General features: G+C 44.8%; 1 protein-coding gene across 2 annotated transcripts in view; it reads right to left on the bottom strand.

Annotated features, from left to right (window-relative positions):
• Window positions 1-11,228, bottom strand: part of RIC8B (RIC8 guanine nucleotide exchange factor B) — a 59,093-nt gene extending 47,865 nt beyond the window's left edge. Inside the window, exons 1-2 of one of the 2 annotated variants that reach the window (XM_074941114.1) lie at window positions 11,043-11,228; window positions 4,144-4,191 (exon numbers count right to left, since the gene is read on the bottom strand). In XM_074941114.1, the coding sequence (XP_074797215.1) occupies window positions 4,144-4,191; window positions 11,043-11,129 (135 nt within the window). In that variant the 5' untranslated portion in view covers window positions 11,130-11,228. The remainder of the gene's footprint in view (window positions 1-4,143; window positions 4,192-11,042) is intronic. The other variant, XM_074941123.1, reaches the window with a different exon arrangement.
• Window positions 11,229-17,709: the final 6,481 nt, after the last annotated feature.

Genomic DNA, 17,709 nt, shown 5'->3' with positions numbered 1-17,709 from the left:
AAAAAAAAAAAAGGAGTGCAGCTTTCAGAAGAGCCTAAATTCCCAGGTTTTAAATCATGCCAATCCTGGGGGGCGGGGCCGGGGGAGAAGGAAATATTCCTCTCACTGATACCCAGACAATAAAGGCATATGTCATGGCTGAGGAACTCCCAGTTATCCCAGATCACTTCTTGAAGGGCGTGCAAATGGTACAGTTGACACAAAGGGAGAAGCAGTCTAGATTGAATCTTTTTCCTCGGGGGCGGGGCACAAAAAAACCCCATGAAAGCTATGTTAGGCTCTGACCATAGACAAAAGCTTCTTCCTTCCTGAAGGAGTCTTCAAATTCTCCTATCAAAGTTGTGACACCAAACTCGGGGGCCAGGAAGCAGCTGAGGCAAACTCAGGAAGATCCATCAAAACAGTCCTGCTTCCAAGGACTGAATAGTTCTGACTCAACATCAGCTCCTGTGCAACTGCAGAGAGAAGCTTTAATCAGCTGTTCTCAAACTTCATTGCACCACGACCCCTTTCTGACAACAAAAATTACTACGCGACCCTGGGTGGGGAGGACCAAAACCTGAGCCCTGCACCCTGAGCCCGAAGCCAGAGCCCTGCTGCCCCACGCAGAGGGGGCCGAAGCCCAAGGGCTTCATCTGCGGGAGAGGGGACTGTAACTTGAGCCCTCCACAAAAAGAAACAAGGGTACCAGTTATGAAAACTTCTTTGAAGCAACACATCAATAAAATTAAAAGGATGCAAGTCCCACTTTTATCTTTCAGTCTCCTGTCATGGTTCCTGCATCAGAGTCTTCTTCAGCCAGAGACACCAATTCCTCTGCAGCTTCTGACAGGAGTCTTCCATTAAAAAGAAATATCAACGGAGAGAAAATAATAATGAGAAGAAGCTTCCTATTACATCTAAAGATGCTCATTCTCACTATGCTCCTTGGTTTCCTCTGAACTGGCCACATCTCTTTCTATATGGCCACAATACTCAAAATTTCAGGAGCAAGTTCTCCCACAATATACTATTCGTGACTCACAGGCTGCAGACTCTCAATTCTAATGATTTTCCTTGTCTAGTTCAAGACACAAAGGAACAACAAATTTTAAGTGATGATGAAATACCTGCTCATCGGGACAATCATTCTGATCCTATACCTGATTCTTCTTTCTTACCTGATGAAATCATTGCACAGGCTACTCCACTTTCACCTGATAATTTTAGAACTTTTCAGGAATTACTGAAGCATATAGTACACACACACACACACTCTTCATTTGGATATAGTTCAGGAAAAAGCATATAAACTATTTGATATTCAACAATCAGCAGCCCAAGTCAAGGTTGCAACACCTATAATGAAGGGATATTGGATTCACCAAAAGGTATCTGGGCTTCCCATGCTTCCATTTCAGCTACTTTCACCACAACATGGTGGTGACAGATATCAGATGCCATTCAGAAGATTTGAGCATTTTTATACTCATCTGGCACCATCATTGCTGGTTGTTCCTGCAGACAATGAGAGCGCAACACACTCTGGAAAATCTACTCCTAAGGGGGAGAGGGGGGAGGAGAATTAAGGAACTATATTTTTTCAGAAAGAAAGTGTATTCAACATCTTTACAAGTTAGGGTAGCAAGTTATCAAGCCATGATAGCTGCAATGGGATAGACTCAGATTTTAAGGACAAATTATCCTCAGAGTTCAAAAATGAATGTAAAGCTATTTCTGAAGGCGAACAGTTTATTGCTAAAACTTCTCAAACTGCATTAGATGCTGCCGATTCTGGTGCTCGTTCAATGGCTACAGGTATTGTAATGCAACACTCGTCATGGTTATCTGCCTTAAGTTTTACCAAAAGAAGTTCAAGCAGCAATTGAAGACTTGCCATTCAAATGGTCAGAATCTGTTCAGTTCTAACATTGATAATCTCTGCATTCATTACAAGACTCAAGATCCAAGCTCAGATTTTATAGAATTTCAAAAACAAGGAATTTTGTCCTCAGTCTTCCGTCTCCAGAGATAGGAAAGCTCAATATTCTTTTTTCATATTCTCAACACCAGAGGCCTTCTGTACAATTTAAAGAAAGATCTACATATTAAAAGAAGTCAGCTCCATTACCCTCTCCTGTACTACTCAGTTGGATCAGGCACAGAGACATCAGATTCGACGCAGTGGTCAAGGATCTTGTACAGACGCTCCCTGACTTACGCAATCGTTCCATTCCGGAACGCCTTGCGTAACTCGAGTTTTGCGTAAGTCGGAAACATATCTGACCATTACGCCAACAAAAAAACCCCAAAACACTCTTTATTTCCAGCTTACGGAGCTTTTTCCAGAAGTGCAGATTTGCATAAATCAGGTCTTGCGTAACCCGGGGAGTGTCTGTACTAATCTACAAAGATCTATGCCCTTTTACTTCACACTCTGATTCCTGTCTATTTTTTTTCCTGCAGGCTTGGATGCCATTCACCACAGATTGATGGGTCCATCAAGTAGGCAAGGATCGTTATGCCATTCAATTTCAAACCTTTTCTTCCTTCCCGCCCCATTTCCCAGTTCCTTTTCAGGGACTATTCTCATGAGAATGCCACATGCCAGCAGATAGATGACCTCATCAAGTTAGGAACATTAGAATTAGTACATCAGAAGGGCTTCTATTTTCTTTATTTCCTCATACCAAAAATACAGTTAGTCCTCAGGAACCTTAAATACATTCAACACACCAAATTCCGCATGGTAACTCTCACTTCAATTATCCCAGCACTAGATACCATGGATTAGTTCATTACCCTCAACTTGCAGGACATTTATTTTGATGTGCACTCACAAATGCCAAGATTTATGGCTCTGGGGAGTCATCATCCATTCTGGCACTTCCTTTCAGAAGGTCATTGACACTGCAGGTGTTTATGAAGCACCTGCCAGGACTAGCAGCTCATTTATGCTTATAAGCATTGCACATTTACTTTTATCTGGACAACTGGCTTGTAAAGGGGAAGTCACGAATGCAAGTCATAGCAGCGGCAAGCAAAGTGATTAATTTATTTTCATCCCTGGGTTTGGGGATCAACAAAGTCAAATCTGGATCTGTCCCGGTCTATAGGAGAGCTCTGATGAATTCTAGATTGAGAAGCAGTGAGAACATTCTTTCTACTGAAAGTATTTCAAATAAAAAAAATTTTATCCTTCACATCTGTACTTACCCTCTGCCTACAATAAGAAAGAGTTGCAAACTTTTAGGCCATACGGCTTCGTATATGTTTGTAAATCCAATTGCCAGATTATGTGTCAGACCATTTCAAGCATGGATCAAATCACCTTAGAAACCAACACTCAATGATTTGTCATTAAAAGTACTGATTCCTGATCAAATCCTGGAGCCTTGATGGAATGATAGACAAAGGGAAATATATGTGTGGGAATTCCATTTGCTTCTCCAGTCATGTCTGAAGCTCAGATAACCGATTTATCCAAAATAGACTGGGATGCACATATTATTTTTGTCCTCGTGGCCTCTGGTCATGTCTAGAATCCATGATTCACATAAACATACTAGAATTGAGAGCCATGAGATTAGCTTGCAAAACCTTTCTGCTTTTCATCAAGGACTCTTCAATCCAAGTTCTCATGGACAATTCTACAGTTACATATTATACAGACAGAGATTGAGATCAGACCATCTTTTTCAAGAAGCCACAAAACTTTCAGAATGGTGTATTGAGAAGTACATCAGTCAGACATTTCCTTCATTTCCTGGGAGAGAAAAATGGTATTGTGTACTCACTAAGTAGGCAGATGTCTTGTCTGATGAATGCGAAATGAAAAATTTTCTACTAACCCAAGTCTTCCAAGAATGGGGAATTCCATTTGCTTCTTCCTGCCAGTTGAGTTAGTGGTCCCTTAATTTATTTTTCCTAATCAGAACCTCCAACAAGATTACTTAGCTTTTTTGTTATTTTTCTTTATCAGTTCTTCTGGAACTCTAAGTTTCTTTTTCTGACAGCACAGCGAGGCAAAACATGTATGTCATAAGCGTGACAAACTACGCTCGGTTGTATCACCTCAGTGGTAGTGGACTCTAAACAACACAGAGCAAAGGAAAGACTGCCTGAAAGGGGGCATGCACAAGTAGAAAGGTTTGTTTTGCTTACCTTTCTTTTATCCTCATCTGCAGGATCAAATTTGAAAGTGGCCCTATTCTGGGGAAAGAAATAAGTTAAATGTAAAATAAATTGCCATAATCTGATTAGAACAAATTTCACAGTTTTAACATGAATCTCAGTTGATATGGTGCAAAGGGACTTTCTTGAATCATGTAATCTAACCCACTGCATCCAACTGTGAGGCTACAGTAAGCTTGCAATAAGTGCCTCTAAATTGTTCCCCAATTACCTCTATAGTTGTAGTATAAGCCTGGATCCTGGAGCTATGCACTGCTAACCTTTACTCCCTCTGTGATCATGGCCAAGTCACTTAGGGCCAAAGACTGACCCCATTGAAATCAGGGATATTTTTGTCACAAACTTCAATGGGCAATGGAATCAGGTCAGCAAGATAATACCTACTTACACACAAGGGAAACTGCAGTTATCTCCATCTTTTCACCTTATACAGGTGTTGAGGATTAGTTCCATGTGTAAAACAGCAAGGCTATTTACTCAGGCTTTACAAACGTAAGTGGTGCATCTCATTTGTAGGTTGGGAAATTCTGCTTTAGGTTGACTTTCCCAGTTTGGGTATTTTTAAAATAATTCATCCAGAAAATACTGATTCAAATAAAACTGAATACAGTACAAGATCTGTTGACATATTTCTTCAATTTTTAATTTTTACTAGTTGTCTAAATGCATTACCTAGTGTTCTTTTGTTATGGGTACAATTAAGTGTGAGGAAGGTGTGGTCTCACAGAACTTGAGCTAGTGATGGACATTAGTTCTATTTTAGAAAATTCTGAACTGTATTAATTAATCAGCACTCAAGTGGCAAAAATATAGCTAGAATTTTTTTTTTAAACTTGAGAACACCAATTAGTTATTTTAACAATATTTGGTCTTTAAGAATGCTAAAAAGAGATGAAAAGCAATAGAGTGTAAGACTCTTGCTAAGCTATGTAATTTTATCTAATGAAGTGAACATTGATCTTTACTATCTCTGTCCTTTAACACCATAAGAGGAAAAAATGACAAGCTGCTACCTTTCATACAAATGATCCAAAGGTCAAGCATGACTGCCTTACATGGCTTATCTACAGGCACTCTCCCTTGCACAGCACCAAGCATGCACCTATGTTGGCAAAAACTGGACTAGACGTCACTATCTGGACTCACTATCAAAAGTTATCAGCATCAGTCTCTTCAAGTAACAACAGGCTCTCAAGGTCAAATGATGATTCTTTTTACTCCCCTCACATCAGACCTGCCCAACAATGCAAAAAGTAAAACAATCTGTAAAGCTGTGGTAGCTGTTTTTAACTACACTTAATGATCATGAAGGTACCAGCAGAAAGTCTCTGGGTAGGAAGACGCAGAGGACAGGCTTTGGATATGTCTTTAGGAAACAAAATCTGGCTCATATTAAGTGGGACTCCCCCAAGCAGAACATCTATTAGGGCTAGATGGGAAGAGTTCACCACCTCCTCATCACAGATGTCAGAGTGAAAGATGCTGCCAAGGTCTGGGCCCCTTTCTTTTTATTGATACGACGCCTTGAAAAGACTAGAGAAACCTTTACTGGGGGTAAGGTATCTTTGAGCAAGAGAGAAAACACAATTTGGTGTGCCCATTGCAGATGGGGCCATGGAGTGGGAAGAGAAGGAATGAGCATCTAAATAAATGCTCTTTTAAACAGCCATCTGCAACCACCAAGAAACAACTCTTAAAAGTTAGACACACAGAACTGGGTCCTTCTATTAAAGAAATAACTTTTGTTTTATAGGGAGATAAGTTATCTGCTGCTTTTAGAATTTGCTGGGTTTTCTTTTCTTAAAAATTTGACAAGTGTGCCCAGGGTAATAGGTTGTTTTTTCACGTGCCTGAACAAATCTAGCTATCAGTTTGTAATGGAACCTAGATACTGCGATGTTTTCTGCTTCTGCCTGATTATGCCTTAGAGGATAAATAAATGAGACACAGAAACACTGTGGTAAGACTTCTTTGTAAGGACCATAATAGGCAGGGGATGGGTCAGATTGGGAACATGTTTAGAGATTCATTCCTGCAGCCCAAGTTTTTCTGGAATACACAGCAAAACCTCCAGTCATCAGAAGGAGAAACTTTAACCACAGCTTAAATGCTAAATCCTGCTAAGGAAAGCTTCCCAGGCCATTCCCTGCCCCAAGTGAGTAGGGGTTGGCAAGTCTGACCAAGTGAGGGATTTCTCGCTGGGTGGGGTTGTTGAGAAGGGAGGGGGACAAACAGAGAAAGTATTAGATATTTATGTGCATTCAGACACTGATTGCATATACAGAATTTAACAAAAATACAGTTCTCGGCCTTACATTCCTGCAGTCTGTCCCTCAGGCACAAACCCCTGTACCTCAGGTGACAGTTATCCAAACCCTCTGTTGGACCACAGGCAAGTGAATTCCAGAGCAGAAATTCACACACAGGTGATACCTTGACAGTAGCCCTAACCGATACAATCAAGTCTATCAACAATTAGGCAAGAACATGCTGAGATACTCTGCTCAATCTCCAACAAAACCCCAGGTAGCTGGAGGCTTCTGCTAAAATAATCAACAGTAAAACTGCTACTGTCATCATTAAACATCACTCAATAAGAAATTGAGATACGTTCCTATCCATCTCATACTTAGGAAGACAACCATGAACTGATTCCCATTCATAAAGGTTTTCCTTTCAAATCACAGGGCTAGAAATGTAAAGAAATGAAAAGCTAACTCCGCACAAAACAGACAAAGCCACCCAGAAAGCCTTGGTACAGGATACAAGCGATGGCCAAGATTCAGACCGAGCTGGTACTGTGCTGAGATGAGCCGCTGCAACAGCGCAAGAAAGAAGAGGTGGCAACTTAAGAAGCTAGTACTCAAATCTAGCAGATTTAGAGTTCAAAATAAGCCTTTAATTGCATCCAAAAGCATGCTAGAAGATATAGCTGTTCTCCAAAGTCTGAAGTAACAGCGGTCTGACGGAATAAGGCATCTACTTTTATGTCAAATGATCTTCAAAGATAGACTACACCACCTAGGGTTGCCTCCCGGATTGGCCAGGAGTCTCCCAGAATCAGCCTCTATCTCCCAGTGGCTATTGAAAGCAATCCGGGAGATTGTAATAGGCCATTAAAAGTCCGGCCAGTGGGGCGCAGCGGAGCTAAGGCAGGCTCCCTACCTGCTCTGGCTCCATGTGGCTCCTGGAAGCCACCAGTACATCCCTCTGGCTCCTAGGCGCAGAGGTGGCCAGGGGGGTTTCTGTGTCCTGCCCCCGCCCTGTGCGCTGACTCCAAAACTCCTATTGGCCTAGGTTCCCAGCCAATGGGAGCTGCGGGGGCAATACCTGCAGGCAGGGGCATCACACAGAGCCGCCTGGCCACCCCTGAGCCTGACCGACCACTTCTGGGAGCCTGCCGCACCCCAACCCCTTGCCCCAGCCCTGAGCCCCCTCCTGCACCCAAACTCCATCCCAAAGCCCACACCCCGCACACCCTCCTGCACCCCAACGCCCTGCCCCAGGCTCAGCGCAGAGACCCCTCCCACACTCCGAACCCCTTGGCCCCACCCCCAGCACCCCCTCTTGAACCCCAACCCCCATCCCAGTCCGGTGAAAGTGAGTGAGTGTGGGAGAGAGTAAGCGATTGGGGGGGGGGGGAGGAGGGGAAGAGAAGATGTAGGGGGCAGGGCCTTGGAGGAGGTGCAGGGCAAGGCTGTCTGGGTTTGTGCGATTAGACAGTTGGCAACCTTACACCACCAAAACAATCTAGATGTCGTGAAGTCCATATCAGATAAAAATGGAACCAATCATCTAGCCCAGCAGTTCTCAAACTGTGGGTTGGGACCCCAAAGCGGGTCACGACTCCATTTTAATGGGATCACCAGGGCTGGTGTTAGACTTGCTGGGGCCGAAGCCCGAGCCCCACCACCCAGGACCAAATCCCAAGCCCCAGCCCCCACCCCCGAGGTCAAAGCCAAACCCTGAGGGCTTCATCCCTGGATGGCAAGTCTCAGGTTACAGCTTGCCCCCTCCTCCCGCCTAGGGCTGAAGCCCTTGGGCTTTGACTTTGCTGGTCCCCCCACCCCCCGGAGGAGTAGGGACTCGGGCTTTGGCTTTGTCCCCTCTGAAGCGGTGGGGTTCAGGCTTCAGTCCTCCCTCCTGTGGTTGTGGAGTAATTTTTGTTGCCAGAAGGGGTCACGGTACAATGAAGTTTGAGAACCCCTGATTTAGCTCAACAAGTGAAAAACTAAACTTCTGGCTCTCATGCTACCAGGGAATCCAAACATATCCCCAAGCCCCTTGACTACACATGGGCATACCCCTGTGGTAATGGAAGCAGACATGCCCTTTGCCACCACCCACTAGATGCTTCTTGCCAGCATCTTCAGCTCAGCCTTTTCCGAACTGAGCTTCAGCAGGCTCTCTTGCACACTCATGCCCTTACTTTGGCCAGGTATACAAGCAAATTAAATAAGCTGTGTCTCCTGGATTTTATGAAAGAGACAGCGCTCCATGTTATTCACATGCTGACAGCAGTCACAGACCACATGGTCTCCGCATCACCTAGTAGCCTCACATATACACCAAGCAAGATGAGTGACAAGCGAACCCTAGCCAAGAGTGTCCTTCAGGTGGATGAGAAGTTACCCATCACCATCTTCCAGGAGAAAGGAATGGAATGACTCAAGTGCAATCCCATCCACTCCCCGACCAACTCTGCAGCCATATTATCAAAACCTTGCAGTCACTGGTACTATAGGCTGACGGCAAAGCTAAAAAAATCATTATGGTATTCTTATCTCTGAGCGTGGCTGTTATTTTGTGAGGGATAAATAATGAGGACATTACAGGGAAGGTTAATAGTCATATTAACAAAGCATTCATACAAAGAAAAGGAGTACTTGTGGCACCTTAGAGACTAACCAATTTATTTGAGCATAAGCTTACGTGAGCTACAGCTCACTTCATCGGATGCATAAAAGTGGAAAATGCAGTGAGGATATTTTTATACACACAGACCATGAAAAAATGGGTGTTTATCACTTCAAAAGGTTTTCTCTCCCCCTACCCCACTCTCCTGCTGGTAATAGCTTATCTAAAGCGATCACTCTCCTTACAATGTGTATGATAAACACCCATTTTTTCATGGTCTGTGTGTATAAAAATATCCTCACTGCATTTTCCACTTTTATGCATCCGACGAAGTGAGCTGTAGCTCACGAAAGCTTATGGTCAAATAAATTGGTTAGTCTCTAAGGTGCCACAAGTACTCCTTTTCTTTTTGCGAATACAGACTAACACGGCTGTTACTCTGAAACCTAGCATTCATACAGTGCATGGTGATTTATAGCCTAGGCAAGGTGAAGAGACATTCAGGTCAGACTATTTTACGGTGTAATTATACATTAGGATAATGCCTAAAGGTCCCAGTCAAGATCAGGGCCCTTTCATGCTAGGCACTGAACAAACATGGCATACCCTAAACCTAAGAAAAAGAGTACTTGTGGCACCTTAGAGACTAACCAAACCTAAAGAGTGACAAATGGTGGGGTGGACGAGGAGAAGCTATAAATCACCACACACTTGTAAATATTAACATTCCCTGAAATCGCCTCGTTACTGATCCCTCACAAAATAAAATCCCCACTCAGAAATAAGAATATCATGATTTTTTTTAGCTCTGCCATCAGCCTGTAGTACCAGTAACTGCACGGTTTTGATTGGAGTGGGGAAGGAGGGTAACAAAGATCTTGCAGGTTTCAGAGTAGCAGCCGTGTTAGTCTGTATTCGCAAAAAGAAAAGGAGGACTTGTGGCATCTTAGAGACTAACCAATTTGTTTGAGCATAAGCTTTCGTGAGCTACAGCTCACTTCATCGGATGTTAGTCTCTAAGGTGCCACACGTACTTTTTTTTTTTTTTTTAAAAAAGATCTTGCAGTTGATTTGATTTCTTGCATGGGTGTCATATAGACAGACACATACATACACACACATACTTGGAAAACAAGAGAGAGAGAGAGAGAAAGTCACATAAGCGTTGCTTAATTTAATATCTTCCCAAGTAGAACTAAGGTATTTGTGGTAGGGAAGGCAGAAGGCACATGAAATGAGAGGAGTGTAGACCAGGTGAAGGAGCAAAGGGGATTATTTCAGGGAGGTGTATTTTGGGATCACTTAAGAAAGATAACCCGTGTTTGTTAATTTGTGGAAATTTAAAGGTTAAAGGTTAAAAAAAAAGGGGGGGGGAGTTTACAGGCAGTAGCCAGGGGCATTCCAGCAAAGACCAACGATTATGGGAGGAAACAGGAAAGAATGGGAACATACTAAGGTATCTGAGGCAGGAACAGGGATGCACGAGGGAAAGGGGTCATCAGGAAGCAGGGGTTAAAGGGGGAGCTGGAGTAAGGCGGGATTTCACGGAGATAACAGGTGTCCGTGACTTGGAGTCACGAAGCGGGCGGTTGCGGGGAGTAGCGGGGGGCTACGCGGGTGCCTGCGGAGCACTCCCGAGTGGCGGTGTCTGCGGGAGAGCGTTACGAGGGCTCCCGCGGGGCTGGGGTCAGCGCGGTTCGGACGCGGGGCGGCGAGGGAAGCGGGCTGGCGGGCGTGCCGGGGCGCAGAGGAGGCTGCTGGCAGCGCTGTGCCCGGGGAGCTGGAAGCGGGGGTGACAGTTACACGGCGGCGGCGGCTGGGGGGGGGGGGATGCTGCGCGAGCGGGGCGGCACACCGGGCGGGGGGGGGGGGTCTCGAGGGTGTTACACGAGGGGAGCTAACGGGGGCGGGGGGAGTTATACCGAGGTCCGGGGCTGTGGCGACGGTGGCTTATATCGAGGCCTGGGGGGGGGGGGGGGGCCTGCCCGGGGAGGGGGCGGGGGGCGCGTTACCTTCTCGTTGTACCGGCCCAGGACCCGCTCGAGGCCCTCGGCGCCGCCGCGCCCCCTCACGGCCTCCAGCGCCGTCTCCAACTCCATGCCTGCGCGGCGCTCCCAAGCCGCAGGCACCGCAGCCGCAGCGCCTCCGCCAGCAGCAGCCAACACCCAGCCAGCTGCTCCCCGACCTTTCACCCTTCACCGCCAATGACGCCACGTTTGCCCTGGAAACCAACGGCCCGGCCCGGCCCCACCCGGCTAGGCGGGGCGAAGGGAGAGTTCGGTCGCTGTTGGCTGGAGCGGGCCTGGGGGAGGCGGGCTCGTGCCCATTGCGTCGTTCCTATTGGCTGCGCTCTATTTCCCTCCCCAGTTCAGGGCAGAAGCCCCCGGCGCCCCCTCAGGCAAGGCCGAGGCTGGCAGAGACTACATTTCCCAGCGTACAGTGCGTCAGCAACACGGCCATGCATGGCGGGACGTGCCGCCTGTTCATGATGTGTTGCATGTTGGGAGTTGTAGTCCCTAGGGGCTACGCTGATGGGGGAGTTAGCGGGGGCGGGAAGGCAGAGAAACTTTAATGATCACAGTCTCCACTGGAAGCATTGACCTGCTGTGTGTGTGAATGTGTGTCTTGTCCCCCGCAACTCCTTCGTGCCTCAGTTTCCCCAGCGGCCCGATGGTCATCACGACATGTCCCTACCGTGGTGGCTAATACAGCTGATAACAACATGCATTCGGCCCCGGCCGCAGGCTCTCAACCATGTATGTCCTTTTGCAGGAGGCTGCAAACATGGATCCCGCTATGTGGGTTACCACTTGTGGCCCTTCGTCCCAATGGCCCAGACAGGCACGTTGCAGCATCTGTGCCCCGGGGTCATAACGCTGGCCCGGTGTGGGCTGATGCCCTCGAATCATATGGAGTTAGTTACATTAGTGCAGGAGGGCTGTGGGGGGGGGGAACAGAGAGCACAGGACTGGGCACTAGGCGTGGGGCAGCGGGCCGCAAGAGTGGAGTGTCGAGCTGGGTGCAGTGTGGAGGTCGTGGAGCTGGGGTTAGAGGCAAAGTGACGGTGACAGACAGCTCAGAACTGGGTGTGGGGGAGTTACAGGAGGAGAGAACTTAGGGAGGGGGCGGGAGAGCTCTATCCTGCCCTCCAGGCAAATTCTGGTTGCCCCCCTGCAGGAAGATATTGCAACATAGGGTGATATACCATTAGTATATGATGGGTTTCAGAGTAGCAGCCGTGTTAGTCTGTATTCGCAAAAAGAAAAGGAGTACTTGTGGCACCTTAGAGACTAACCAATTTATTTGAGCATAAGCTTTCGTGAGCTACAACTCACTTCATCGGATGCAACATATGTGTTCCATCATACAAGTGCAAGTGATGCTACTTCAATGTCTTGACTCTTTGTCCAAGGGTGAGAAAGTCTATGTAAGTGGGAACTGGGTGGGCAAGTGCCATGAGGAGGGTGTGTCCTGAGGTTCCAGCCAGAAAGGGGGATAAGGAGGTCTCTTTTGACTTTCTTTTAGCCTGTAGCTGAAGAAGAGAGCAGTCATTGGTGTTGGGCATGACATAAAGCTTAAAATAAATATTCTGGTGACCACCTGAGAAAAGCTGGAGCCACCACAGCTGCCTGGAACAGCTGGAGAGTCGGGGTGGTCAGGCAGCCGCTACACATACTTATAAAAAGCAAGAGGCAAATATGCACACTACACAATTGGACAGCGTCTTTGAATTCTGTGTGCACTCTACACCAATAGGTCTCAACCTTTTCAGACTACTGTACCCCTTTCAGGAGTCTGATTTGTCTTGCATAGCCTCAAGTTACACCTCACTTAAAAACTACTTGCTTCCAAAATCAGACATAAAAACACAAAAGTGTCACAGCACACTATTACTGAAAAATTGCTCACTTTCTCATTTTTTACCATAGAGTTATAAAATAAATCAATTGGAATGTAACTATTGTACTTACATTTCAGTGTGTAGTACATAGAGCAATATAAACAAGTCATCGTCTGCATGGGATTTTATTATGTACTGACTTCACAAGTGCTTTTTATGTAGCCTGTTGTAAAACTAGGCAAATATCTAGATGAGTTCATGTACCCTCTGGAAGGCCTCTGCATACCCCAGGGGTACACGTACCCCTGGTTGAGAACCGCAGCTCTACAGTAAGAAAACAAAGCAGTGTCACTGTCAGTGAATGATAAGTCTGATACCTGCGGTGTTACCATCTCTTGTGACTATCAAGAGTTCAGTATAGTTGGTGTTTTTCCTCAAGTCCCACCTCCTGGACTCATGTTATTATGCGAGAATCTTAGCTTCCATTTAGAAACAAAAATTACGCTCTCCTTCTCAAGTGACAACATGGTTGGCTCTCCAAAGTTGCCTATGCACAGTAAATCCTTTTGCAGATAGATTAATGATGTGATGGGAATTTATAGTGGCCTGACTAGCATTAGTGCCATGGAATGGTAGTGTGTCACAACCAGCTCCCTGCTCCACTCCCCTGCCCACTATGTCACGTGCTGCATTAAAAGAGCAAGAGGGCAATCTGATATCAACAGGAGTTATGGGTGTGCATAAAATTCAGGATGAGCTCTCAAAACATAAGGACAGAGATCTTGTGTTCCTATATTTTTTTGTGAAGCATTATACACATCTATATGTTTACAGCAATAAAAAAAACACTTCAAACTTGAACAGTATTTTACACATTCAGAGCATTTTGTAATAAAAATGTACTGTCCAGATTGCAGAAAATTGCCTATTTTGTGATCAACAATAAAACATTGCTTCAGAGGGGTCTGCTACTTGTCTCCCTCAAGAGGAATTTACTTATTCAACACAGACTCATTTCCTGACTCCCAGGAGTGCTCACTCTCCTAGAAAGCTTGAAGAATACTTATCTCTCGCTCTCAAATATTTGATAGCATAGCTGAATATATCCTGAGGCCAGGGCATTAGCAATTACTAATGGACCTCCAAATAGAAACACTCCTGAACATCTTGTGCATGTGTGTATGAATAATCCAGATCCAAATCTGGATCTGAATGTCTAATTAGGGCCTTGATCCACAGTGGGCTGAACTGAAACCCTAAATCAGAACATCATCCAACCTTTGGGACATAGAGGAACAAAATCCAAGCCTAAACACTAATCTGATTTTTTTTTTTTTACTCAGACATATCAATATAGTACCTTCTTAAAGAAATTAAGCAAAAATAATCCTTTGGTAGTTTTTTTATCTACATACCATATAATAAAGTACAAGCCTTTCTATACCTCTCTCTCTCCAAAATAATAAAATGTTCAAATTACTTACATACCTTTTTATTAAAACCTAAAAGATAGACTCTAGAAAAAGTTACTGGCACTTTGAAGGCACATTGTCATTTATCATCTGTGCATTTGAGTTTACACCTTAGGTAGCATATGAAAGATTAGGATTTCAATGAAAGGCGGACAGAATAATTTGCATCTTCCCCCAAAGAGCTGCCAGACCTTTTCAGAGGGCGCATACCATGAGCTCTTCCCATGTTTGTCACTTTATCTAAACCTTCCAAAGCAGTGTCTGCCCCTGAATTTCATGGGTTTCAGGGTCAGTCACAACAGAATTGTGAGGTTGGCGAGGTCAGAGGCCATTTTTGTCAAAGGGTAGTGACCCTAGCAGCAAGAGATAGCCTGACAAAAAATTGGATTCATTCTAGTGAAAGTAGTTCTCACTGCTCTTCCCCTGCTGAGTCTTTTTTCTACCTGGTAATGAAAATCCTGCAAAGTTGTAGTGGGGTTTCACTCCAGAATGACAAAAGCAGCATTTTGAAAATGCATTTGTAGTGGTCTCAGGGGGGAAAAAAAAGACAGTGGACTTCCCCAGAGACATTTGTATAGTTGCACTTTACTTAAAATTTGTGGCTGTGAAATCACAACAGTTTTAGTTGCCATGGTCAAGGAGCTCAGGTGGGCGGGCAGGGGAGGTCACTGAGTGGTCTAAGCATCTGCTCTGTAATAATTCCTAGAATTACAGGTTCAAATCCCTATAGAAACAATTCTGCCTTTCATCCTTCTAAATTAGACGAAATGAGTGTGTGTGTTCTGAGGGAGACCTTCGAAACCAAGGCCCTATCTAATCTGTGTAGTCATTAAAGGTCCTGTGGCTCTTGTCATAAGAGCAGATGTTTGCTGTGGTGTCTTTGACCAAAAGTCCCTCTCCCCAGCACTGATGTGCTATATGCTGGCTGGCTGCAGTCCTCCATCCCAGAGATGGTTGCGTTTCAGTGGTACTATATACACTGTATATGATTTCTATCTATCCACCCACATAGGTTTTCATATGGCTCCCATCATCATGGTATCTGAGCACATCCCCCAAATTCTAAAATGTGTGTGTACACATAAGGATATATTTCTGTTTCTCTTCCTTCCAGTCAGCAGGGACTGGGCTTTGTTTATTGATTTTAACGTGCCGTTTTTGTGGAAAGGCAAAATGGTAGATTTTGCACTTTGCTTAGAAGCAGCTGAGGTTCAGGTCACCTGGATCTCTTCCAAGAGTCCACTCCAGATTCTAGTGCTAGTGGCGGAGAAAGCTCCATTCTGCCCACATGAGCCTCACTCTTGTGGCAGACTGTTTTGGTGGTATGCAGTTGTCATGCCAGGTCAGAATCAGCCGTCTATTGGGTAACTTAGGCCACTCCTCTGTAGGGGACATTGAAAAGACCAAAACCTTGAATTTGACAAAGTATTTCATGGAGGGTCAGTGAACAGAATGGGTCACAGGTGGGCCCTGCTTGGCTAAGCAGAGGGGCTGCTGTTCAATGATTTGAGAGCTTTTGGGAGAAAAGGCAAATTTTATTTCTCTGGCAGCATTTGCTTTCCCTATGAGTTGCAGTGCACTGATTGCAGTCTGGCTGTAGGTACATATCTGTATGCATTTTATATTTAACAATTTCAATGCCTTGATTAAACAAACACAGAAAGAACACTGAAATCAGGACCTTGATCCAAACCAAATACTTCAAAACTGTAGCTGCTAAAGCTTAGCTACTTATAAACTTCACCATACATTTTAACTATGTGATATTTTGACATTTTTTGTGGATACCTTGAATTATAACAAAGGAGGATTTGATACATTGAGCCTGATTCTCAGTTTCCCTGCACCATTTGTAGTCATTTACACCAGTGCAAAATGACTGTAGACTGAGTGTAAAACAATACCATTTGATCTAGCAGAATTTTACCTCCGCTTTTCTCTTGGTGTAACCACACAATGGAGAACCAGAGCCAGATTTTAAAGATATTTAGGCACTTAAAGATGCAGATATGCACCCAGCAGGATTTTCAAATTGCTGGTGTTTTTGAAAATTTCACTAGGTGCCTATCTGCATCCTAACGTGCCGAAATACCCTTAACAATCTAGCCGACAGGCTCATTATTTGTAATTAGCAAAAACTCATTTCATGCAAATTTTCAACTCAATTCTGCCGTCAATGTGTACCCCTGTCAAAGGGTTGGCCACCTCCCAAGTGCCCCCCTCGTGGCCTGAGGTGGCTCTACGGAGGCCTGCCTCACTTTCCTCTTCATTCAGAGCCTTTTAAAAAGTCCACACAGTCCAGATATTCAAAACATTCCCCTTCTGGGGTCCCATTTATTAAGTCCTGCACAAAATCTTTCATAGCAGATCTCAAACCGCCGAAGACGTCATCCCAGTTTCAGCTTGGCCCAGCCCTTGGCCGCTGAGGGTCTGACCTCTCTTTAAAGTCAATTTCTTTTGCCCTTGTCCAAAGCTGGGCATAGCCCCCTCCTCTTGAGTGTCTATCTCCCTTTCAGAGTTCAAACACTCCATCCTTCCAGTTTCAACCTGGGAACAGCCCCTCCTCCCTTAGGATCTGTCTTCCTGCTTTCCCGGTATCTCTTGCCTGGAGTTTGGCCTTCTCCACAGGCCTTTCACCTGCACACACAGAGCCCTGCAGGAGCTATCTTATTCCCTGCAGTATGCATAGGCATATGCCAACAACCACCACCCACTGTTCCCCTTCAAAAGGCCCAGGTGCTTTCCCTTATGCCCAGTTGGGCAGACGAAAATTGCTCCAGCAGATGCACTGATCCTGCTCCCTCTTAAAGGGGCCAGTCACCCTGTGATAACCCCATTGACCTAAACAGGACATTGGGTATGCATGGACTGAACATTTGGCCCCTTTATTCACTGTTCTAAGAAAACAAAGGCTTTGTTTTTCCAGAACTATTTGGCATTGGCCTTGTTATAAAAGTTATATTTATATAGAGACAAATCTTGCTTCCTTCATCAGTGCGATTACTTGAGTGAACAATGTCACCAGACTTTGGCTTGGATATGGCTCCAATCCAGCAGTGCACTAAGCACATTTGTAACTAACTTTAAGCAACCCAGCAATCTCATTTAAGATAATAAGACTATTTAGGAGCTTAAAGTTTCACACATTCTTAAGTGCTTTGCTGGATAAGGGCATATGCCACCACATTTAAGATTTGTTTAAAGAGTTGTCAGCCTGTAAAGGTCACTGTGTACAAATAAATTAAAATAAAATATATTTAATTTCAAAAACTTTTTATCTGAGTGTGAAAATCCTTCATATATCTTGCACAACTGTACAAATAATATTTATTTCCATTTTAGCCATAAACATGGTTATCATCACAC

This window comes from Natator depressus, chromosome 1 (genome assembly GCF_965152275.1).
Source record: "Natator depressus isolate rNatDep1 chromosome 1, rNatDep2.hap1, whole genome shotgun sequence".
Taxonomy (NCBI): domain Eukaryota; kingdom Metazoa; phylum Chordata; order Testudines; family Cheloniidae; genus Natator; species Natator depressus.
Note: the sequence above shows the minus strand (reverse complement) of the source record. Positions and strands in the feature narration are given on the sequence as shown.